A 26,825-nucleotide genomic window follows, 5' to 3' on the forward strand; every position below is an offset into this window, starting at 1 on the left:
GACACACTGCAATTGTAGCTTCCAACTTCTGAGGACAATGTTGCTCCGACCCGTTCTCTCGTTCCTCTTTCTCTTGTCTCCTGCTACCTTCTCTCTGCTTCTTCTTCTGCTTCTTCTTCCTCTTTCTCACGCCTCCTTTATATCTTCCTCCTTCTTCTTTGGAATAACGAAAGATACCTCTACCAGTTGCAGTCCAGCCTGCAATCCTGTCGTTCCTCTCTTTCACGACTACGATGCTACTAAAATCCGTAAGATAATCGCTATTTTCCTATCTCTCTTTTTCTTCCCTCTTCCTTCTTCCTTTCTCTCTCTCTTATTGTGATATCGACGATCCTCGCGCACCTGTGGATTATGGATGAATTAAGCAAGAGTTCGTTACGAGATTACTTTCGTTCTGAGTTTTTGCCATTTGCCTAAAGATAACGTTAGTATATATCTATGTAAAATAAAAGGGAAACTGCTTTAACCAAAACTATAAATTATACAGAATAATTTCTCGAATATGTTTTTGCATTTAGTTTAAATATTTGTTAAATCAATGATTAATGTCGATTCGAAGTCTATAGATACATAAGATTTAATGTTTCATTATATTGTATGCTAAATAAAAGACTTCCATATATTTGAGAACTAAAGATAAAACTACAATATATAATAAAATGACACAAATACGAAATAAATTTAACGAGGTGCGATTTTTGTCTTATATTTACGTGTTTCCATCAATTTTGACCAGGCAGCTTTCCCAGTATCAGATATAACAGAGCTTTCGTCCGGCCTGTGTTGGTCAATACAGGCTATCTACCAAGTAGCTGGATAAAACAGAACCCAAAGCATTAGGAGGGTACGAGAACTCATTTCAAGAAAAGACGTATCTATCTACCACCTTCGAATTCACCCGAATAAACCGCTATATTCTCTGACAGAAAGTTGAGAAACTCAATAGAAGGAATAGTCCGTTTGTTTCTGTGTCTGGCTACGACATGCGTGAGAGGAGAACCGGATAACGCGTTGAGTACGCCTGAAAATTCTATCAACGTCAATTGCTTTTATATCATACCACACTTGAACTCTTAAATTAGTTTAGATGAACAAAGACACCAATGGATGTACTGTTATTTGACCGTACTCTAAAAAATCTTATTACTCTAAAGATGTTCTATGTTTCTTTCAGAATAAGACTTTATAAAATAGAAAATTTAGGACGATGTAAATGAGAAACTCGAAACAACTTCAGTATTCTTAACATACTATGCGTATATACTTCTTGTGAAGAGGCAATCTCAGAGGTACTTTTAGGGCTTCACCAAACGTGAAGAGCCACAAAGAAAATAAAATAGGGAAGTATGGTAAAGTTAAAAATGTTAAAGATACATTTCGTAGAAACTTGTCTATCTTGTTTTCGAATAGAACAAGAGAGTAAAATTATAAATAATAAATTAAAAATATTAAAAACATAATTTCGCTAGATAGATAATGTGCTCGAGTGATTACAGATCATAAATCCATCGATATTTTGCAAAATCCAGTTTTAGTATTATATTATAATAATTCCTGTAATATAGGACATGTACGAATAGAAATAATTTTATTTTTCCAATCTAATAATTTTATCCAAATATTACGTGAATTTTCAAATGAATATACTTATAAAAATTTCTTTTATCTTCTATAACCTATCTATATAATCAACGATATTTAATAAATTTCTCTAACTCAAGATACATAACATGATAAATAATTATTTGCTCGACAGAAACCGGATAGAGACAGCGATAAATCTCACTTGAGATCGCAAGAACGAATTCCATATCACGTATACCTAAAAGTATCCTAAAAGTAGGACGTTCCTCCATTAGAGGCTATAAATGCCCACGAAGATGATATCAATGTGTCCAGAGTGTCCGAGTTTCCGTAGAAGTCGTCCTCTGGGATAGGACGGAAGTGCCTCGTGATTGAACGGAAGAGTCGGCGTTTCAGAGAGAAGAGAGTATAGTATCGAAGACGACATAGTACCTACATACATATATGCAGGCTAGCATCTCCCTATCAGTAAACAAGTGCATCCGTACGAGATGCGTAGAAAGGGTCTGCTTCGATCTACTTCGATGACACGAAGAGCACTTTCTCTCTATAGAGAATGCCACATTCGCTTGACGATACCTAGACTAGCCACGATGTAGAGAACCATATCACGAGCCGATACTTGCCTCCTCTTTACCTTCACCATAATCAACTCTGTATCTCCTCCTCGACCTCTTCTCTTCGATTCCTCTACGACCACAAAGTTACATCTACGAAATTGCGTTTGTCAACAGTGGCTAATTGCCACTGGGAATGTTGTTCAACTACGAAGTAACGTATAATTAGAGAGTATGGTACCTTCGGGAATTGAATTATAAATTATTTAGCACATATAAACATATTTCTCTATGGACACTCTAATATCCCAATCTACGTCACCGATTTAAATTCTGTGTTCTTCCTATTTCGATTTCGACTCCGGAGCACGCGCGCTGATCTCCTGGCTATGCCTTCCAACCTTCCAGCGCACACGTGCACGCAATTATTATTCGCCGCGCTAAACGCGACGGCAATGTTTAACGTATTCGCAACGGTGCTATATGCTAAACATGTATGATTACGTATGGCTATGTATATATATGCTAATACTTCGGCTTAAGTATCACGATGCTCGGGAAACGTCGTAGAGAATTATGTATGTCGATGATCTTGGTGTTCGTAATAATTCCCTTGCCATTAACATTCTCTCGCTAACTTAGCTAACTTAATATTATCATCATGTAGCTATGAGATTAAATTTTCTGGAATGTTTACAACTCCATTGTCGATAAATAATGCTACCTACTAAAACGTATCATAAACATAAATTAATGTATACCTTATGATATATTTATTGAAAATGATCTTTAAATATTCAAAAAAAGATTGTTTACTTCAAATTAAATAACTCTAACACTTTGATGTCTTATTCTTCGATATCAAACAATCTGAATTTCCCCGTCTATTCGATTCATTAACTCGATGTATGATTATTATCCTTCTTAAAAATTTCTCAATATTTTTATTCACGAGCTTGATTTTATCCAATTTCATCAATAAATTAGATTTTAATGGAATACTTATCAGAGTAAACAATCAAAAATATTTATAGCTCGGATTTTAATATTTCATTTATTTTATAATAGACATTACACTTACTTTTTTTTTTAATAACATGGTACCTTCTTACATCATTTCATAGACGACAAGGAGTGCACTCGTGAGGCCGGAAACGCACTTTCCTTTCTCCCAACTCTCTTCTCATTTCACGCTTTCATCCTCTCGTTCTCTCTCTCTCTCTCTCTCTCACACACACACATCCGTGTGTGCAGGTTTCACGACCCTTTCTATTCTTCTATCTGTATTCTTCTCTCTTTCTCTCTCTCTCTCTCTCTCTCTCTCTCTCTCTCTCTCTCTCCTCTTTCTCTTTCCCTCTCTGACTTTCGTAGTATATACGCGATCTAGTGGTTAAGTTGAGTGGGTGACATAACGAGGTTAGCAAGGAATGCAAGGACAGGCTTTCAACGGAGTACTATCTATAGCGATAACTACGTCCTCTCATTCCCTCTTCACACAGCTATCACCATCTTCCTCGTCCTCGTACTCATCCTCATCGTCGTCGTCGTCGTCGTCGTCGTCGTCGTCGTCGTCGAACGTCGAAACGTCGAGGGTGGTACAGCAGCATCCTTTTCGACCGTGTTTCACCACGTCTTCGACCGTTTTAGTTTCAGCAGCCTCCTGCAGCTTCTTCCAACCCTTCTCTTTATATATATCTCTCTCTTTCTCTTTCTCTCTCTCTCTCCTCTTCTCTATCTATCTATCTATTTATCTATCTCTATCTTTCTCTTACTCTCTAATAGTACTATTATATAGTCTAATAGTCCGCTTTCCTTTGTAATTTAATGACCTGACCTAGGACACTATCACTTATGTGAGTATTCACGACATCGTATACATCTTTCCTTTTCTTTCTCTCTCTCTCTCTCTCTCTCTCTCTCTCTCTCTCTCTCTCTCTCTCTCTCTCTCTCCCTTACTATCCCTCTTATGACCTAACATATACATGAATGCGTATGTTCGCTTCCATTCGAACTTTATCTTTTCTTTTCTCAAACATCTCTATCAATGAATCAAAAAAAATATAAACCGATCATATATATATGCACACATGTATTTCTCAATCATACATAATAGCGTATAATCTCGCCGAAGATCTATTATATACAAGGACCAAGCTGAGATTTTAGTCACCGAAGTTATCAAATTTTGTAACGATTGGCCATTAATGCCGATTAGGCATTATCCAAATGATCAATACGATGCCCATATTCTATTTTAAAAATAAAATAGAATAAAATTTTATCTAACTTTACTGACGATCTTATCCGTATCACAGGCTATTACTAACTGCTCTTCATACATTACTCTTATTGTTAATATCCTCGTATACTCATTCGCTTATTTATTTGCATGTCCTTGCCATAGGATTTGCGACAGCTTTCAAGATTAAAAATAAACAAACGAATATATTTCTTTGTCGCGATAGCATCTTAATTTCCGAGAATCCTACACTTGTAGGATATCAGTCTTAAAATATTTTCTAGAATCATCATAATTATTGTATGAGTTATTGTTGTTTTCTATTCATGTTTTCATTATACTCTGCATAAATGAATGCGTACGCTAGCCGTGGGTATTTGTTGATTTTACACAACATAATGATCGTTACGCAGAACTCAACTAATTCAATACAGTATATCGATACAAAATTCACCTAAAATTGTTATCATTACCGTAATACAATTAATTAATCATAGTAATAAATATACATATGTAAACTCTTCTATGTTATTTAAGTTTCTTCTCATTTGTACCATTCTATAATACGTCACAATGTGAGTCCAGTTCAACGATATGGAGTGATAATAACATGGATTATCGAGAATAGCTGAAAACTTATTCGTCGATCATTATCGATTATAAAATTTTTCTACTTGACTTCCTTTCTCTCTCTCTCTCTCTCTCTCTCTCTCTCTATCTCTTTCTTTGTCTCTCTCTATCTATATATATATATATATATATATATATATATATATATATATATCTCATGGTCTTTTTGAACGTGACGTCACTTATAAAAAGCTGGAGGAGGACGATCATGAGAATGCGTACTTTAAAATCGTCGATGAAACGACACTCTTGAAGCTCGAAGAGAAACGTACTGCTCTTTTCCACCCTCGTTTCGTTTCAAGAATAAGGTTGAATGACTACAGACGGTGCTTCGCGAACAAGAAGTCATTTAAACGCTTATGACTACTTCACTGTGATACGAAAGTCAAATGCAGTCCTATACCGTTTTTCACCCTCTAGATTCCTATCCACCCATCCTTGCCACAACAGTCAGTTCTGTTGGTAGTTGTGACACAGTTGACACGGCTTTTCCACTTGTATACCATCTCGACCCCTCTTTTCTACATAATGCTTAAACGAATAACGGTGACTCTTCTCGTTTTCCTGCTACTTTCCGCTTTCAATCGTTATACAGGTTGTTGGAATAAGGATTTAGGACTTGGAAGGCATACAATACTTATAGGACTAAATGAAAAATGCTTAATTAGTATGTACTAAGCGTTGAACTTGACAGAATAATATAAGAGATTTCCGATCTTGATAATTATAGTGACTTACTTTTTTGCTTCTGAAAATTATAATTTTTTCGAGTTCAATTTTTCAATATATTTGGATTAAGCATGATTTATCTATTGTCAACTTAATAAGTAATATATATATATTTTTTAAATGCTGAATCATTTTTCTCAATTTATATGTAGTCATATATATATACCATTTAAATATAACTTTCAATATCTCTACGAGTATTATTCATTTATGGAGCATTACACTCATATGTTCTTACTGATATTCTTATCGTTGCATTCGTGTATTAAAATCATTCGTAGAAATTTTCATATGATTAGAAGGATAATATATTGATTGACGTTTACGTATAAACACAAATGAAGGAAAAAACTTATATACAAATTGTTATTTAATTTAGCTCTTGCTCATATCTTTTCTTTTTATCGCAAATTCTAATTTAATTGTTTATCAAAGAAAAATTTCGAAATATTAGTTTATGATTAGATCATTTCGAGCATCTTCATGAACAGTAATTAGTCATGAAATTTTTTTTCCAATGAGGCAGTTACCATTTTTTACGTATAATCTATATTATATGCATGCAACGGCGTCGGTACCGTGAAAATGTTTACAGAATTGCTGATCGCAAACACATAAAATAACATGACGCGTCCATGCATCCTCAACCGTTGCAGGATAACCGCTGGTCTGCAGGATAACCTCGTGCCGGTTCGGCTATAGTTTTGTTTATTTCATTTTGTTTGCTGAACGGTCCGGTGCCACCAATTTCGAGACCCAATATCACCGTTAATATTGATCCGCGTAGAGGAGTAAAACAGAAATGGCGATACTCAGCACGGGTACAATTATATCTAGCATAGGATTGTGTACACGGAAAACGAGAGAGACACGAATAGGGGCAAAGGGAGAGAATGAGAGGTGAGAGGAAATTTCGACTCGGTACGTTCACCAAACAGACATTAATCTAGGTAGGTAAATCTGCGAAGGACGTATTGCTTTCAAACAAGAGAAATAGAATTATTATTATCTGCAGAAGATGTGACCTCCCCTCTATCCCTGACTTTCCCTATCTAACTCGATGAACATGTTATGCGTTGGAAGTGGATAGGAGAAGGGATTTATTGCATCCAAATTCAAGCAATGCCCTCTCTTCCGAAGATGAATAAGGAAAGACGATAGTATTGTGTAGGCAATTTTCATCTTACAAATGCATACGATGTACAATTTTCGTAAACATATTTCCTTGCTTCTAAATTGTCTGTAATTGAAATTGAAGAAAATGTAAAACATACTCTAAGCTTATTAATATAAGTAAAATTTTCACTAATTAAATGTTAAATTATTTTTTTCTTCGATAAATGAAATAAATAAACAATATTTCAATCATACTCAAATAGATTTTTGTTAGTGATTTGAATGGTACGAGTTATGAGTATCGTTGAGAATAGAGTAAAATTTTACAATACCCGCTTCTGAAATATTATCTGGAAGTAAATTCTATTGCTATTCTCTGTAAAGTTTACAGATTTGAAGCTCGAAACAAAAAGCTTTTCACAATTGTTTTAATAGTGACGTAGAACGATAGAATCCGGGAGGTCAGCAATGGCGACAGCGATGTTTGTGAAAAGAGTAGAAGGAATGGAATGGGATAGAAAGGATGGTCTCTCTACGATAACGCATGGTTGGTTTACGGATGGTAGAATGTGTAGAAGCGCGAAAAATCTTCAATCAATACATTTTGAAAAATGAAAAGAAAGAGAAATTCACGGTTTCATAGATTATTATTCAATCGTATATAAAGGGTGAATCTTTCAACGTAAATAAACGAACGCAATGTGATTTTAAATAAAATATTTCATATATGAAAGGAGATTATCTAGGAAACTTTAAACATAATATTATAAAAAATTATCAAACTATTTTAACGAACATACATTAAATTTTTAAACGTGACATCTTTTAAAAAAATGAATAGTTCTACCTTCCATTGTTTTAAATACTTTTATATCCTTCAAGAAATCTCAAATACATTATTCTTTAAAACAATGATAGCATTTACACGAAAAATGTCAAATTCGAAAATACTTATCGTAAGTTACACTTTCAAGCACACATCTTTTCTATTTACTTATATAATTCATAAATAATTATCATTAATCGTAAATAATTTGCAATTAGTTGGAATAATAATAAATGATACACCGTGTATATAAAATATATTTTATATAGGAGGGTGACAGTCCAAAAAGTGATTCTAAACTCCTATTCAGTGAATGATAAATAAAGGAACGATCAAAAGCTTGAAATACATTGAAAGAGTTCGTCTATAGCGTTTTCAACATGGTCTATGGCGCGTTACTGCTGCTAATTTCTCTCTCTCTCTCTCTCTCTCTCTCTCTCTCTCCCTTCGTATTTCACTTCGTATTTTGACAAAAAAAGAAAAAATAAAACAAGAAAAAAGGAAAAAGAGCAGACAATAACGAAAAAGAAGGAAAGGAAAAACGCATGCGCTAGCTAAAGAAAGATAGAGGAAGAGACAGAGAGAAAAAGAAATCGATACTCGAATATATTGCATTTCTGACCAGTCGATTTTCCGACGAACTGGCACAAAAATTGGCGAAGTGGTAATCGCTTCCATTGTTTTTGATTAAACGAGTCACTCCGAAGAATTAAATCAAATTCTCCTATTCGATTGTATAAGATTGATCACGAATTTTTCGGAAGTCTACGAAGCTAATAGCGATAGAAAAGTCGTTGACGTTCATTTCAAAGGATCAATTTCTTTGTTTATTACAGAAAACGTACGTTATATCGTGAAAATCAAGAAGGAGAACTACAAATCGGTCGCCTCACATTCCTTGCAAAATCGCATAGATCCATCTCCATCTCCATCTAACACCAGTATTTCCCAGCTTATTCTTCTTCGTCTATAGCGCGTTTCAGTTAAAACGATGATAAATCTTTCGGACAGCTTATCTCTGCTTCACGTTGGGAGCTTATTAAAGTGCTTGGTAGCCAGTGGCGATGAACTAACTTCGTCGTTAAGTAGAATCAAGGAAAAGAAAAATAGTTTCACAGTCGTTTCAATGAACATATATGGAACGTAGGAAAGTACCTGCAAGACGTGGTATACTCTCCTAAGCAAGTAATATGAAGAAAAGTTCGTTCAATGAAATAAATCAAATGAAAGAAAACTCGAGTGAGGTAAATTCATCGAATTAAAAAAGCAGATGTAATAATTGCACTTACACTTATACGCTTTTGTACAATTTGTCAATTCTCTATTATACAGTAAAGGTATAATAGAGAATTGAAAAAGAGGAAATGTCAAATAAACCTGTACGGATTCGCCAAGCAACTTCTCCCTTCTTTTTCTCATCGAAAATTACCTTTTATATGATCAATTGCGTATCTATGAATATTAAATAAACATTTCTAAAAAGCATTATAGCTGCGTTTGATGCGGCTGCTTCTGTTATGCTTTTGTACAGAGCTCATCTACTTGCGGTTTTAGTCTAATGAATTGCGATTAGATTCAACCATATTGCCGCACGAGAGAAATAACATGAGATAAGGGACTATTACCTTACCGAGATAATATTTACGTATTTATGTACTTATCCTCATGAATAAAAAAAAGAATAGAGAAAGAGAGAGAAATATTATGTACGAAATTAGCAGCGAAAGGAGTATTAGTCTAAATACGAAAATATATGATTCTGTAATAGGAAATGTCGTTTTGTATAGAAACGCAAGAGTATATTCGAACGATTATATCAATGACTGTCTCCGATAATTTAGTTCCTAATTACATATCAATGCTTTTGATGTAACATCTCCAAAAGGGAGTAAAAGTTTCGAGGATTAGTTGATAATTATAGAAGAGAAAAAATAGAAGAATAAAAAAGAGAAAAGAAGATTACTACAGTTCATACTACAAAAAGTCGGATAATTGCTATTGGGTATTTTATCTTTTATTATAGTTATCACGAATACAAGAATGTCCTTTACACTCTACGTAATAATAGAATGATAATTGGTTATATTTTCGGATTATGAGTCTTTTACTTACATAATTGATTTTAAAAAAACTCTATAAAAGAAGCATATATGTATAAGAGAATTTATAACTACGATTAAACGCGTAGATCACGATAATTTTAATATTAAAAGTCAATGAAATATTACTCGTCGTTAGCCGACAAACAGATCCAACGATAGTACAATTTTCACGGGTTAATGCCAGACGGATTTTTAAATTTAAGTAACGATCAATCAAATTTAATGTAAACGAAAAATCATAATTTATAAAATTGTTGAAAAATCGTCATAGACTTTCTTTAAAATTGCAATTAATTTGTAAATAATAAAATATATATTGACATTTGTGTACTTCCTTGTACCTATGTACGCTCGTGAAATAATAATGTTCGATTGGGATCAAAATGAAACGCTGAGTATAAAATAACGAACGTATCGAGCTGGACCACGTGCATGCTGTACACGCAGTATTAATGCACCATGATGTGATAAGCACCGGAAACTGAGAGCAAGGGAAGAAGAGCGGACCCGGAAACTGGTACGCGTGCAAGTGGGCCGACATGAATAATGCAAAGCGGCACGAGAGACAGCTCTACTGCGTACAAAATTGGAAAAGCTATATGGTCGACAAAAGCGAATTGACTCTGTCTTTTTCCCCCTCTTCTTGTTTCTTCCATTCTTTATCTATATAAATATATATATATATATATATATATATATATATATATACGTATATATGTATTTATATAATATGTATTTATCGCCACCTTTTACTATTCTCCTCCCACTTGCTCTATCAAAAAGTTTGTTTCTTCTTTCTCGGCTACGATGTCTGCCGGGCTTCTAATTGCATCTCGAGAATTCAAGGGAGTAAAATGGTATAATGATACTTGATGTTTTGATCTTCTTTTTCAAGAGCATTCACTTCATCGTCATCTCCCTTTACACACATCCACTACAGTAATGCTCTTTGGGAAAGCTTTGCCAAAAGTCAAAACCGAATATATCTATAAGTATATATATATATATATATATATATATATATATATATATATATATATATACTTATGTATGTCTATCTTGCAATGGTATTCACTGTAATTAATCCGAACCTAGTGAGTTTCGTTCATTCACGTACGGATCCAACTCCTAAGTCTAATTATCTTCTTTGCCTCTAAAGTAGCGCGTGTCTTCTGTTATACGCAACTGTGGAATCATTTTCCGGAGAATTCTCTTCGCATGATCCAAATTGCATCGACTTTTAACTAATTTGATTGTTGTTAAACAGTTAAACTATTTAACATGAAACGCACTTTTAATCGTTATATTTTCTTTTGTTGTTAATTTAAAAGAATTTAAATATATACATTCATTGGATACTTTTAGAATAATGAAAAAATTAAAATTATGAATATTCAGTTCCAAATACTACAATTTAAATATCACAATATCCAATTACAATCATTTCGTTAAAAGTAAATAAATATTAATGAAAAAAGAATTAAAATATATATTATGTATCAGTTTACTTTCTCACACACACCATATTATAATCATATTATAACTACAATCATAATTATCTTTGTAATAATAACAATAATAATAATTTATTAATTAATTTAATAACGTAATTTTCACGAATTTGCAATCATAGGAAAAAGATCCAAAGGTTCTTCACTGAGTTGTGTTTTCCCCATTGGGAATTATAGATTTGCTCATACGAATTGGTATGCGAAGTCATCGAAAAAGCAGCAGCTGAAAATAAAGGAATTTACTTTGTGTGCACTTTTAATGGTAATTCCCGTTGCCTATGCTGCGGTTTATTATTGACCACTAATATTGCTACTATATACACATGCATACTACGAGGTATGACGCAATTGCTGTATTTTTCATTACGAAAATAGTTCGGGTCATTGTCTATCAACATAAATTTGATAAGTCCATATTGCAGATAAGGCAGCATGTTCTTTCCCGATTTCACTGCTCCCCTCTACTTTCATCTTGATCTCTCAATCTGACTCTTTCTTTCTTTCTCTTACGTATATACATATATATTGTACATTAATTTATAAATAAATACGCGCAACGATATATAAACGTATTCATTCCGTTTATTTTATCGTACAATTTTGAGTTCGTAGTAGGCAAAAGTGAGTATATTCTCTTCATTGGTGATTTTTTTTGAACGAATCTTTTATATAAAAATTACACGTTAATTGTATCTTTCTTATATTTTGATCTTACAATTAGTTTTTTCTCTGTCACTTTTTGTAATGAAAATTTGACGATATATCATTGGGGAAAGAAAAATAAAAACAGCTCTTGTGAGAATAATAATAATCATTATCATTCTATTATCGTTGAAAAGATCAGTTTAATTTTTATAGTGTTTTAGTAATAGGTAAACTACATAGGTAGTTTAAACTTGTTATGTAGATGTTATACTATCTATCAAGTTAAAACTTATTTTTTTTTTTTTTAACTTTACAAACTTACGATCTTCATCTTCCTTTTATAGATCACTAGCCAAGATGAAACTAACAAACTTTCTTGTGATCTTGATGTTAGTAATACTGGCAGTTTGTGCACATGCTGTTCCAAAGAGGCGTAAGTTCCCTCAATTCCCTGGCTACGGAACATTCAATCCCAAAGGCAAGCTGCCTCTGCCTTTTCCAAAAGTGAGTCAATCAATGAATTCTATTTTATTCGAAGAAACAAAAAAAAAATGCTAATTTTTTATCAAAAGTATTATCTGATACTTATTATTACTTTTGAAATTTATTCTTCAAATTATATTTTGTTTTTGTTATAGATCTAACATCTGAAATACGAAGGAAGGATTTCTTATTAAATTGATTTGCGATTTGCATATTGTCTTTAGAAAACAAATAGTATAATATAACGAGATGCTTTTAAATAGTACTGACTTACGTACTTTATTCACATGTACCTTATAATATCTCAGTAAATAAAATAAAAAGGGTAAATTCTTTATTTAAAATGATACTCGTACTTATTTTAAATCACATAATATAGTACCTCTGAAATCCTTTTCACTGTCACATCCATGACATTTCAATTTTCTGTATCATAGTGATATGTTTCTAAATTCCTACAATACGATAAAAATTCTCAAGAATACTTAACCCTGTAAGACGATCAAGGCTCAAAGAAATGTCTGAAGAATTTAATTCAAGAGATGTTTCTCTTTTCGCATAAATGCAACCTATTTCAATTAAATCTTTAGTCAAACGGAGAACTATCATTGCAAGAAGAAGTAAAAAAATTATCGTAGGTGCTTCTTATAAGATGTAAGCCATGTTAATGGAAAACGACTTTTCCTCTTAAAGTCTCTTATCGATAATGTAACTTTTACCGTAGCTGTTCTGTTCAAAGATAACGAACAATGGGTGGTAAATAAAATCGATAGAGAAAAAGAAATAAAAAAACGAGAAAGTAATTTCTAGGAACACCCCTGATATTATGTTCTTTTTTTTTCTTTCACTTCTGCGTAATACTTTGAATTATCTTGCAAAAGGGAATGATAAATCGAAGTTCCATTTTCGCGGTATATTTTTACTTAAGCTATAGATACATATACATTACGCATTTACATATATATATATATATATATATATACACACCTGTACTAGCCAATATGCGGTTACGCCCAACATTTCGTGCAGCCTTCGCAAAATAATGTTCCTAAAATTGCATAACCGCTGGCTTTTTGCTCGTAACGAATATATGTTCGATACATTACTCATAATTACTCGAATCGTCAATGGTAATGAAATTTATTCTTAAATGGAATTTTTTTTTTTTTCTTTTTTTTTTTATTAAAAAAAAATTGATGTCTTACAAATACGATGTTAATCCTTTGAAAGAAAAAAAAAATAATAAAAACCATAAATAGATATATTCAACTTATGTAAAGATATAAATAAAAATATTAGTAGTAAAATATAGTAATACGTAAAAGATATAAATAAAATTTTATATATAAGTATAAAAAAGATTACTTGGATTAATTTAATCAATAGATCTTTTATTCTCATCAATCTCCATTCTTGAGAAAATGATACGATCTTGAAAGATTCGAATGTATAAGCAAAGATATCGAGTTGCCATTGACCAATGTAAAAACAAAAATTTTACTGGTATGTGGAATACAACACAGAACCGATTCGAAGTCGTTTACTCGGCGATACGTAAAAGCTGGATAGCATCTGGCGAGAGGGCAAAGATATTTTCTCGATGCCGGTTCACTGCTTCTACTAAAGTCACTTCTGGATTTTCAGTTTTTTGGCACAACTTAGAGAAAAAGAAATTCATAATCTTTAGCGAACCGAGCAACAAATCGATCCAGGAAAACGCGTTCATGAAGCATAGAAAACATGAAATAGGATAAATCGACTGGAATTATCGTTTCATTCTCGAACACGATGCATTTTGAAAAATGATTCGCTTTTTCGAGAGTGCAACACTAGAAGCACTCTTTGCTATTACTGATACTCATATATATATATATATATATATATATATATATATATATATATGAGTATCTGATAGTTTGTTACAAAATATTTTAATGAAAAAAACAATCTGGTTTTAACAAGAAGAAGATATTAATAAAATTTTGTACTTTTATTGTGATCATTTTCTCTGCGACTATATCAGAGTATTTAAATTTTTATGATGTATAAAAAAATACAGATGATTTCTTTTAATTAATATAACTATATAGATATTTGTTTTTTGTTTTTTTTTTATTATATCCTCAGATTTTGATTTTAGCTATATTTTATACATTTAAAGATTTATCTAATTTTGAAATCATCGGAATCAGTGTGTAAAAAGAACATGAATATTTAGAGACAGGGCGATGGAGTGTGTGAAACTTGTGATTGGCCATCCCAACCGTTCTCGTGAAGATATTTTATAGCACGCTTGGGTAGTAATGAAGCTGTTTACATGCGTTTAAGAAAGCATCTCATCGAGGGGCAGATAATTAGAGCACCCTCGCTTACGTTCACGATAGGCATTATTAGAGGTACCTAAATGCAACTCTGCTTGCTCCTTTCGAACAATGGATCGTATTCGTTATTTTCGTTATTATCGGTTAAAATGTGCATATGCTGAGTTAATTAACTCTTTCTATATGAAAAGAAAATTTGTTTAACCATAACCACACAAAGTCTAAAAATTCTATGAGCTTTTTCCTCGATACGATAGTCTAAAATAACTCATAAATAATACCTATCTAATTTAACTTTATCTAATGTTACTTTATACGTATCATTAATTTTACGCATCAATAAAAATTATTAACTTTCATATATGATCATTGCGCTTTATAAAAAAATAAATAAAATATATACACGTATTGTCATGCTCATTGCTACATGAATATGTATTAAATTTAAATCGTTAATTTTATACTAACATGGATATTTTATTTTTATCAAAAAATATATAATATAGAAAAAGTTTTACTTAAATAACATTGTATATATAATCTCTAGTTCATAAATCTGTTCAATTTGTGAATTTATGTAAAATGTAGAGAAGTAGTAGACGATTGGTTCGCGTAAGCTCGCACAACCGTGCAAGTTCAAAATGTATAGAATTGGATACATCTGTTTGGAACACGTCGCGGAAATGGCCAGTGATTTCATTGAACTGTTAAACGATATGTTCCTCTGATAAACGTTTTTTAGTCCAGTTAATGTGTCGTTAACCGAAGGACTACAAATCCAATACTGCTAAAGTAACTGACGTGCGATTAATTAAAGTAAACATTCTATGTGAGTTTTAGAAATTGAGATTTATTTTATATCAGACTAATATTTAAAATTTAATTTCGAACGCGACACAGATTGATAGTAGTTGAAATTGTTATTTTATTATGCGCAAGTAACAAAAGATTTATCCATACTTAGTACAAATCTTAGGACGCATTCGAACAGGTTCTTTAATAAATAATTCTTATATTAAAAAAGTTATTTCTATAAATTATGAGGATTTAATCTCCCAATTAATAATATACAAAATTATTTTAATAATAATAGTAAGAACAGTTTTTGGCGGCATGTCAATAATGATCGATATATTTTCATTTTTTAATTAATCTCTTTCTTTAATCCTCCTGTTTTTTCAGCATACCAAAACTTCTTAAATCCTGGGTCTACCCCATGGACCTTGAGGTATTTTCGGATTAAACGGTCCGGTTCCCGGGAAAGTAGGGAAAGTAGGCTGTCCCGGTCTTCTAATCGGCACTGGTACTCTGTATGACATGACGGACATTATCGCCATTAAAAAGGTTATGATCAGAAGACCCAACTTCATTTTGGTTATCAAATCACTTGTCTTATACGAGTAGATTGTTCCAACGATCAAACTGTAAAATGTAATATAGTATCGTTATTATAAAATATCATAATGAATTATCGCTATTCTTTAATTTTTCATTACTTTGTGACAACCTGAGTTTACAAACGAATTTTAATTACACGCATAACATCATTATAACAAATTAATCGTATTAATTAAACATGCACAATACTGTTAGTAGCTGGGTATATTACACTCCTTTTACGCATATTAACGTTATCGAAGCACGATAATTTAAATTGTATACTGTTAAATTTCATTTAACACGCAAATTATTGCTCGCATACCGTGCGAATTCTCCATAACACACGAAACCTTTCTATACTCGCTACAATCCTACGCTATTATTAATGCAAAATTACGAACGATGAAATATTTAAAGAAATTGTTCTCTTTTACACACAATATGATAAAATAAGAAATAAAAATTTCTTTGTGATAAAGATATTAATTAATTGCTCTTACCTCGGCACTCCGTTGAGAGTTAGAGAATTATGTCTCCAGATACGACAAGTCTCGCTTATATACAACAAGCTTACCAGAGCTTGGCGATCCAAAGAATGTGAGACAGAAAAAGAGAGGGAAATAAAAGAGATAGAAAAGGAAAAAAAGAGAAGAAGCGAAAGAGAAGATAAGATATATATATATATATATATATATATATATATATATATATATATACATGTATGAATAGAGAAGCATTGTATGCGTAAGATCGAACCAACGAGGCGCGGGAAAGAACCGCATCTTATCAAACTACTACAACGTTGACTGTTGACACTTCACGCATAAATTACAGAGATTTGTATATGTTATGAAAAAGCTTATATGGCGATACATTAACACGTTAAAAACATAAACGTGTGGACGCTCATGTATTACTTCATTCGTATTCATGTAACTTCATTCGTGTGTGTTTATGCGTTATGTGCCGGGAAGAACATAGTGGAAACCCAATCATTGCATGAAACCGTGAAACGATGGATTTCCCACTCCGATAAAATGTCTTTTTTTATTATCGGAATAAAAGATTGTAAACCGGGAAAGAACATGAAAGTGCATGAAAAAGAGAAAGAGAGAGAGAGAGTAGTATTACGTATTGCATCATTGAATGTACTGGAAAATCGAAGTACGGTCGGGTCAGCGAAATTAATTGGTGAATTTTTATAACCCTCATTTACCTCATCTACCTCATTGTGTCATCATGAACAGTTTTTTAAAATTGTTGTATCAAATATTATAATACAACGTTCACAAAAATATTATTATTATTATAGTAAATAATCCGTCATTGAACAAAATGTATAATCCAAAAGAGAAGAACTATTAAGTTGAAATATTTTATCGAATATCACGGATAAGCCAAAAAGCGTAATTTAAATATTATTTTTATTGATTTTATTGATTATTTTTATTGATTTCAGAGATGAAAAGTTCAATTAAGAAAGTAACTCATTCGTGAATTTCTTTTATACATTTAACGTTAAAAAATATACGTCGAAATGTTAGATGAGGCCAATGTTCGCGTCTATTTATCAAACGCAATACGGTTACGTATATAAGCATTTTTTTCATTTTTGTTCAACTAGCGTGAGAAAGTATTAATACAAAACGAATGTCACAAAATTCAATGAAACTTTAACCAGGCGAAATATGAATTCAACGAGGTGATAACAAAATGACCAACGCCGGTTTTTAAACGATACATTCTTCCGCTTTTCTCGGTGCCAGAATAATTGGCGCAAAAATTGCTGCTACCTCGAAACTGTAATAATAGGAAACTGTCGTTAGCAATTTTTTATGTACTTTCAACAAAGACCTCTTTTTGAATCACTGAAATTGTTATGTACGTTTAGTGAAATACTTAAATAATCTGTAATAAACATTTATTATATATATATATATATATATATATATATATATATATATTAAATATATTATATATATTAAATATATTAAATATATTATATATATTAAATATATTAAATATATACATATATATATACATATATATATAATATATACATAAACATGTTACTTGCATATATATGCACATATTTAATTTCTAATTGAACTAGAAATGATCTTTTAACAATTTTATTTGCTTTTTTAAGCAATCGACAAAACGGATCGTCTCTTTCTCTTCCCCTTTCTCTCTTTCTCTCTCTCTCTCTCTCTCTCTCTCTCTCTCTCTCTTTCTCTGTTTCTTTCATTTTTTTCCTTTTTCACGAAAAAGAACGAGAAAGAGAGCTCTTGGCGTTTACCACGATCGAACTCAAACCCAACATCAAAATAAAACCACGACGGATTTTACCTCCATCACGTTAACGTTCTTCCTCCATCTTCCATCCTCGAGACCATTTATTTTGATCGTAACCAATGTCGTTGCGCAGTTCTCAAAGTAACGCGAACTATTTCCGCCGGAATGCTAAGCTCTCTTCTTTCTCTTTATCTCTCTTACTCTTACTCAGTCTCTTTACATTGGGTGCAAATCATTACACTTTCAAATGCAAAATTTACAACCGTAAAGACCGAGCGATGTTTTACGTTTTCCAACATATTGCAAACCTGTATGCATTCGGATACGTCGTTTTATCTATTTAGATGCCGCGATGTAGAAAACAGGAAGCTTCGGTATATTTAAGATATACGTAAGATTCGATGTTTTTCTTATCATTCCTCGTAAAAAGCTATATTTAAATGCGACAATATTTATAAAATAAAAGGAAAAAGCATTAAAAATATCAAATTTCTCGTGAACGATATTTTCGAATTAACGATAAAAAAAACCGCTTTAACAGAACATTCTCATTACTCCAGAATCAGTCTCGTTCATCAGCGCTGAAGTTTTTGCTTTATCATTTATTTATATTTTACACGAACGCCATGAAAAATATCGTAATCACACGTTAGTGCAGTTAAATTTTATCGACATCGGTCGATTATCAATGAATTAACATAATATAACATTTTTGTAAGAACAATTCGTCAAAAATATTCGCATACTATTTTCGAAATAATTATGATTATTTATTATTATCGTTGTTATTATTATTATTATTATTATTATTATTATTATTATTATTATTATTATTATTATTATTATTATTATTATTATTGTTATTATTTTACTTTTATTATTATTATCGAGAATTTAGAGTCGGTAGACGTAACCTCGAATAAAAATATTCTTTTGAAATAAGCTCTCGTCTGAACTTGGTACTTCCCCTATCGGAAAGAAGAAAGACACGATCGTACACACACATACACGCAAGTATGTGTATATACATATCGTAGACTTATAGACTTGATCGTAGTGTTCGATTCAGAGGACTTCTCCTTCTTTCGATTCTCCTCTCCTCTCGCATTACGAATTCCGAGGCAGCACGAGAACGGCAGTACGTTCCGCAACTTGCAGATAATCCCGTCTCCACACACACTTGTATGTACATACAGGCATACATGGACACAGCTTAAATCGCGAATTAACTACCACAGCGATTTTATAAAGCAGAGCTCGGCTCCACTTTCCGCAAGTTTCCGAGGCGCGCACCTGTCCCAAGGGGTAGTCGCTTGCTGCAAGCAGGGTGGTATGGCGTTCCCATTATCGGGAAAACACAGTTTCATGGGAGAACGTTCTCATGGAGAGATAAGAATCGACTCTTAGCTGTCGCAAAAAGAAAATCTTACGTAAAGTGTGTAAGGCAGAGAAAAAGTGAAAGAAACCAATTCTATCAAGAAAATAAGACCAGTCTTTATAATTGCGAACCAAAAAAATAAATAATAATATTAATGATAATAATTAATAGGAAATTAAAATAGTATAACAATTATTATTGTATATAATAATAATATGAAATAATACAACTTATAATAATAAAATTAAACGTAATAAAATAAAGTAAAATCTGTATATAGAAATCTGTATATAAAAATGTATAAATAAGAAAATTAGATCAGGTAAGTTACGGAATAAAAGAGAAAAAGAGCGCGAGGATAGCAAGGACCGATGAATACTCCTGGAAATGGAAGGAATGGAAAGGGTTGAAAAGGATGGAAATAGAGACTCCCTCGAGAGCTTGCTCGGCTCCCGCATGTTACACAACGTAGCTATCCGGCTGCGTCTCCACCTACGGCGCGATCTATTGCACCATTGACCGCTACTCTATTATCAGGATAGTAATGCCGTAACCCTCCTGCACACCTCGCGCCCTACATTTGCTACTCAACCTTCTCTTCTATGCTCGAAACATCTCTTTGTTATCAGGACCTGGACTACGTTCTATATATTCCTCTTATAAGCTTCGTTTCTGAGATTTCTTCGAAGATGCTTCACTGATCTTTATAATTGTGTATGATATATCGCATTGACATTTCAACGAATAGAATGAAACGAGTCGCAAGAGAAAAGTCCTTTTGTTGGATAAATCCTGTCGTAAAGCGAATAAACTATCATCATTTCGATGTCGATGTTCCTAACTAGTTTTTCTATTTTTCCTTGTTTCCTTATTGAATTCCAATTCTCGGAGGGAGAATCGAAACTCGAAATGCCACTCTGGAAGCATTCTTTTTGCAAACACATCAGAGCCCCGAGATTGAAAGGTATTTTCGGGTTGGGATGCAAAGAAAAGGGTCGTGTGCGAGCGTTCGTGCAGAGATAGATCGTTCTCGTGAATGGACTATTATCTTTGGATTGCTCTTTGTCACGAGCTACGCATCCAATGTTCCCTTTATGATGCGACTTTCGATCCGTCGAAGGGTGCGGATCTCGAAAAAAATTCATAACCTATGAATTGATACTGGACGGACGATATTACCTATTATATCAAAGAATTCAGATCACCGAAATAGAACAGATAATAAAAATAAAATCCGCTTCGATTAGGTTCGGTATGTTGTTCGATTTACTTACGTTTATATACATACGTGTATATGTTTATATATTTTATGTTTATATATTACGTTAATATATATATATGTATGTATCTATTAATATATATGTATGTATGTATGTATGTCTATGTATACATCTACACGCCAACTTTACATAGTTTGCGCATGTATGTACATGCATAGGTCGATGAGACTTTTAAAAGACCTTTAAAGTACTTTTTTAAAATACTTTCAGCTGGCAAAAATATCGGACAAGCTACGATTGAAGTTTTAATTAAACGATATTCAGAACATAATCTCGATAAAGTACCTTCGAGAGAAAAGATAAAGACAAAACGAACGGCTCGTAATCGAAATGATATACAGACAAAATATAATATGATTTTCTCTTATAAAGAAACTTTCGAATGATTAGATAGACTTCTTTTAAGATTTTTAATAATTTAGTTGAATAATAGTCTAGAATAAAATTTTCAACTATTCTTTGCGGTTTTTTATTTTATCTTAATTTAATTACACCGTAAACTAACTATTATAGCTCCGATAATGCAGTCTGTAGATTTAATTAATTTCTTAGAAATCGACAGGATAATTTCACATACATCATCGATGGTTTTCGATCGAATCGCTCCCGATATTCACGCTCCCTTTTGTCTCTTTATCGGAAAATCCGAACCTCTAGGCGTCGAAAGATTTAAAGATTAAGCTTTGACTAAGAGAGAGAGAGAGGGAGAGAGAGAAAGAAAAATAGGAGGAGGGGAGGAGAGAGAAAGAGAGAGAGAGGGTTGTTGTTGGCCGATAACTTCGAGTCTACTTTTTTTCTTTTTCAATATTTTACACGAATCGAAGATAGAGAGCCGCTGGTAAAACCCCGAGAAAACGTACCAGGCGTAGACATTAAATCAATAAACACGATACGGATTAAAACACGTTTACGTGAATCCTCCGCTCTAGAAACTGTTTCTCGGTTATTACATACATACATATATACGTAATCTATGATTTATAACTATCATTTCCTATACACATACATTCTTTTTGGACTTCTTCTTACTTCTTCCTAAATTTTTCCGATATTGAGCAAATTTATCGACGACGAGGAAAAAAAATGAAAATATGGACTATTAGAAAAAAATAAAACTTACAATTAGTAATAATTGACAAATTAAATATTCTTAAAAAGAAAAAGGTGTCTTCGTGTGAAGAACATATTGGTATTTTCTAAATAAGGCTAACAAGCGATATATAAATATACGACAATGTTTTATTTGTATTCACGAGTAGACACGTAGCCACTGAAACTCGATAAATATTTAGTAAATTTACAGACACTGTTGAGATATCGCATTTTTTTCTTCTTTTTTTTTATTTAAACGTATATAAGTATATATGTAAACACACACACATATATATATATATATATGTATATATATATGCTTTTTATTAACAATTCAACTATCACTATTGACGTCTCTATGCAAACGATTGGGATAGAGCGAAGTACAAACAAAAGGTCCAATAAAAAATCAGAAATACTGATAAAAAGAGAGGGAAAGAACGAAGCAAGTGAAACGAGAGTGGACGGGGTGGATGCACAATGGAGAAAGGAACGATGAAAAACAAAATAAATAAATAAAGACAGAGATATGCGAGGGACAGGGAATAACGCATATGCATTTGAACGGCGAAAGAGTAAGAGAAAAAAGAAAAAGGAAGAAGAAGTCGGGTGTAAAAATTTGTATGACCGGTACAAGAACTACTCTAGAAGCAAAATTTGGAATATATTGAATGCGATGCTTTTCGTTTATAGTAGATTCATAAAGATATCCTGAAACCTTTCAATTTTTCGAATTTGTACAAATTTCTACATTTAATAAAGATTTCACGTACATAATCTGTCAGAATAAAAATAAATGTTCGTTGAATATTATGAAGAGACTTAGTAATAGTCTTATAAAACTAAAGAATGCTAAAGAAGGAGAGAGTGTGAGAGAAAGAAAGGTATACAAAGTGGAAAGGGACAAGGTAAAAGGTTGAGTCGTTCACAGAAAATGGTTGAGAGCCTGTGACCGCCTGGATGCTCAAATTAATTACAGGCTCGCTTCTGATTCTATGACAAAGTAGACTGCGCAGCGACTGTAATTAAATTAGATGTGGTTACTGCATCCTTTATAAAGCTCATAGAAAGACAGAAAAAGGAAGGGAAAGAAGCTTTTGCTAACAAGGGCCGAACTCAATGCCCAAAACAGTGCAGCTCGCAATCTGTCTAATTACTATTGTTGAACAGAGTATCATTCGGCTATCGATCGCGTTCCCCTATTGTCAGATAGCGACAAACTTTGTTTATTCTTACTGGGCCGCAAACTATTGTCCCGGATGTAGTATCCGCGGACCAGGTCATTTCTCGCTCATTTCTCGTTTCAGTGAATCAGATCTTTGCTGGGCGGCTGGCCGTGCTCGTCCCTCGATAATTTGGTGCTTTTATAATTAGCAAACGAGCTCATCAAAGAGACTCGCTTAATTCCGAGATTATGTCCTTCAAAATAGTTATCATCCACGCGTGTATATATTATAACATATATCACAAATCTGTTTTCCAACGAACCGATGAAATATTCGACATAATACGAGCTTGAATAAATCGCGTTGACCCTAATCGCACCAGTCCTCAGATTAGCCAATTCTCGTTATGTTCGGAATAAATTTCATTCTATTAGTAACTACAGTAAGGTCCGATATTAAATAAACTGCTCTATCCTGATTGTCTGTCCTTTAACGAGCGCTGCAGAAAATCACAAATTTTATAACTGTTTCATAATGTTAAGTAAATTTGTTAATGATAAACATCGTACGAATGTATTCTCCCAGTTTTTTTTAGATACCGTGAACTCTACGAGAAATTTTATTTGCGAAAGAAAAATAATGAAAGAAAAGAGATCTGTTGTATAATTAATGTTAACGATAATACGTAATTACAGTTAGATCGGAGATTTTTTAAATTCTCGAAAATGGCATACTGGATGAATTTACTTCGTAACGAGCTGTCATTTATCTAAACTTCCACAGAAGTGAGACTCGATATGTGGTTATGGTGATGACTCTTTCAACATGCATGTAAGTTTTTTTTTTATTTTTTCTTCTATTTTATTTTTTGTAATACTCACAAGCAACGAGGCTAATGACTTTCCTATAAAAGCTAACGGCTGACGTACTTTGCTATCTACCTAACTACTTTGCCACCGTCAACCGGAATATATACACATATATATATATATATATATATATATATATATATATATATATGTGTGTGTGCACAGAGGTGGACCAATAAAATAACAAACAGATAATTAGCAATTTTGTGGGATTAAGTTCTCAGGAAAAGCTTTCATCACTTTTTTCACACATGTATATCTTTGAAAGAAAAAAACTTCACAGAAAATATGAATTTGTGAAAAGGTTAAATAAATTTCTATATGGTACTTATCAAAGCGATCAAAACATAAATGCCTCTAATATATACTTAGATATATCGAAAAGCTATCAAGTACCGAAGAAGGCCAAGCCTTCATTGAATGAATCGATATATCTACTGTTCCCAATCTTTCTCTTAAAGGAACGATTCTCTCTTCTTCTCTCTTTTTAGAGTAACACCCTATGGAACTATTCGTATATGAATTTAATAAAACATAAATAATAGAAATTTCCCTTTGCGAGAAATATTATGAAAAACTCGAATTCCATGAATATTTAAAAGAAAATTTATCAGGACGATTTGCGGAATCATTTTTACAATGTTTTGGAAGAGCCAGTTAGCGAAATGGTTAGCATGCATGTGCGATATGGTTCTTCGAGCAAAGTGCGACTCCCAGAGGTGAAAATTTCGATGCCGTGCAGCCTGCTAACACGCGTCTTATCCTAAATCCCGCTGACACGGCCTCTCTTTCGCGATAGAGTCGAACTGTCGGACGTCTTCCGAAGCAAGTAAGCAAGCAGGCAAGGAAGGAAGGAAGGAATAGGTACAGTGTATTCCCAACTGAACTACTTGAGCGGCATGGAGGCCATGCAACGAACGCGAACGAGCTCACGCGCACGCTTCTATCAGTCGAGATTTGCTGAGCTACGTGATCGGCCTGTCGATAGTTCCTCTTCTGAGAAATGTCGAAACATATTCCTACCTATCACGTTCCACGCAAGCCGCCGCACTTCGTTTTCCCTTTCCTAGTCGAGCAATAGTCGAGTTAAATGCATATCGAACGTTTATTCGATCGAGTCTTTTGATGCTTCTTCCCTATATACTCTCCTCAGAATTTTTCTCTAAATCGCATCTCGTAGATAGACCATTTCTTTTACCCGTTGATTTTAATCTCATTCCGATCGACTGTTTTATCATCTTGTCCTACCAGTTTATTACACCAACACTAAAAGTCTCTTTCTTCATACTAGCTTTACTTCTTAAAGCAATAAAAAGATTATTATTATCATTTTTATTATCATTACGCGGCTTTCTACTTACCTGGATAGAGAATTATATAAAAAGTTCTATCTCATAAGAAAAAAAGTCATAATACCGACGGAAGTTTAATAAACCTATACACGTACATTAAAGCATCGCGCAACGCATTACGATCGGGATGGTCTTTAAATTTATATCGATATAAAGTTACGACCGAACCGAACATCGATCCGAAACCGACGTATTTTTCCCCCCTCTCTCTCTCTCTTTCTCTCTTATCTTTTTTTTTCTTACTTGCTCTCCTACGAAGATCCCAATTGATTTTCCTTGAAAACGCGCGGGTAAGACATTACTCAGGCGGCTATGTAGGTACATAGGTACGCGAGATACAGCTGTGGCAAGCGTCGACGATTTATAGCGGGACAAATACAGATGGGAAACTTCTTGAAGCGTAAGACGTCGGAAAAATGCTTCCGGCTTTCGACAGGCTTTCCTTTCGAACTCCTTCGCATGTAAAGTAATAATGGGAAATCGAGCGAGAAAACGTCCGTTCGGTTTCTCACGCATGTCATAGGTATCGTTTCTTGAGACACGAACTCCGACCAAATATCGCGAAAATATTCTTGCAAATATTCGTAGAGATGCCACTACAAAGTAAATACTCTACGTTTATTCCAATCTTCCATCCTCTTTTTCCACGGATTTTATTCTCCTACGTACTTGACTGAGTTCTAAAGAATGTGAACGATGATAGTAATACTTTCATAAGATTTTTACAAACCTTGAAAATTAGATACAAGTACTTCTTATTATCAATCATGTACTACTTCATTCCTTTGTCATTAATTGTCGTTTTTTTACGAAATGGATTCCAAGTTTCGAGATTAGAAGTATCAAATTAATCTTGGAAACAATGTAAATATCGTTTGAGGAATTTGCTGCTTAGGATTGGTAACAACGATCTCTCTTAGTATTCTTATAGACTTTTATTTGAAAGGAAATTGATACTAATATAAATCACTTGCTTTTGTAAAAAGGCAAACGGGATTCGAATCAAGAGGATGTAAGAAAAAATAATTCGACGATTGTTTCGCATAATCCAATCAGAGACATTAATAGACATGTTTAGGATGATAATTTGACAAAAGCCAGTTCTTAAGATATATCTATACTAAAGTAATTATCATTAATATCCATTTTCCGTCCATTTAATTATTTTTATATGATTATTGATTTTCAAATTTCATTATACATACGACGTTTTTTTCTTTCATTAGAATCTGCATTCAAAAAATGTAATACAATTATTTGACTTCACATT

At 32.9% G+C, this 26,825-nt stretch overlaps 1 protein-coding gene and 1 long non-coding RNA gene across 2 annotated transcripts in view; one reads left to right on the forward strand and one right to left on the reverse strand.

Moving 5' to 3' along the window:
* Window positions 1-11,773: 11,773 nt before the first annotated feature.
* LOC124424770 lies at window positions 11,774-12,766 on the forward strand. Its single transcript, XR_006942376.1, has 3 exons — window positions 11,774-11,915; window positions 12,284-12,443; window positions 12,578-12,766. It is a non-coding gene; the product is annotated as an uncharacterized LOC124424770 (long non-coding RNA).
* A 3,001-nt stretch (window positions 12,767-15,767) lies between these two features.
* The window catches only part of LOC124424785, a 69,652-nt gene continuing 58,594 nt past the window's right edge, over window positions 15,768-26,825 (reverse strand). Inside the window, exon 3 of the mRNA XM_046964288.1 lies at window positions 15,768-16,165. Within this exon, the coding sequence (XP_046820244.1) occupies window positions 15,940-16,165 (226 nt within the window). The 3' untranslated portion in view covers window positions 15,768-15,939. The remainder of the gene's footprint in view (window positions 16,166-26,825) is intronic.

This window comes from Vespa crabro, chromosome 6 (genome assembly GCF_910589235.1).
Source record: "Vespa crabro chromosome 6, iyVesCrab1.2, whole genome shotgun sequence".
NCBI classification, from domain to species: Eukaryota; Metazoa; Arthropoda; class Insecta; order Hymenoptera; family Vespidae; genus Vespa; species Vespa crabro.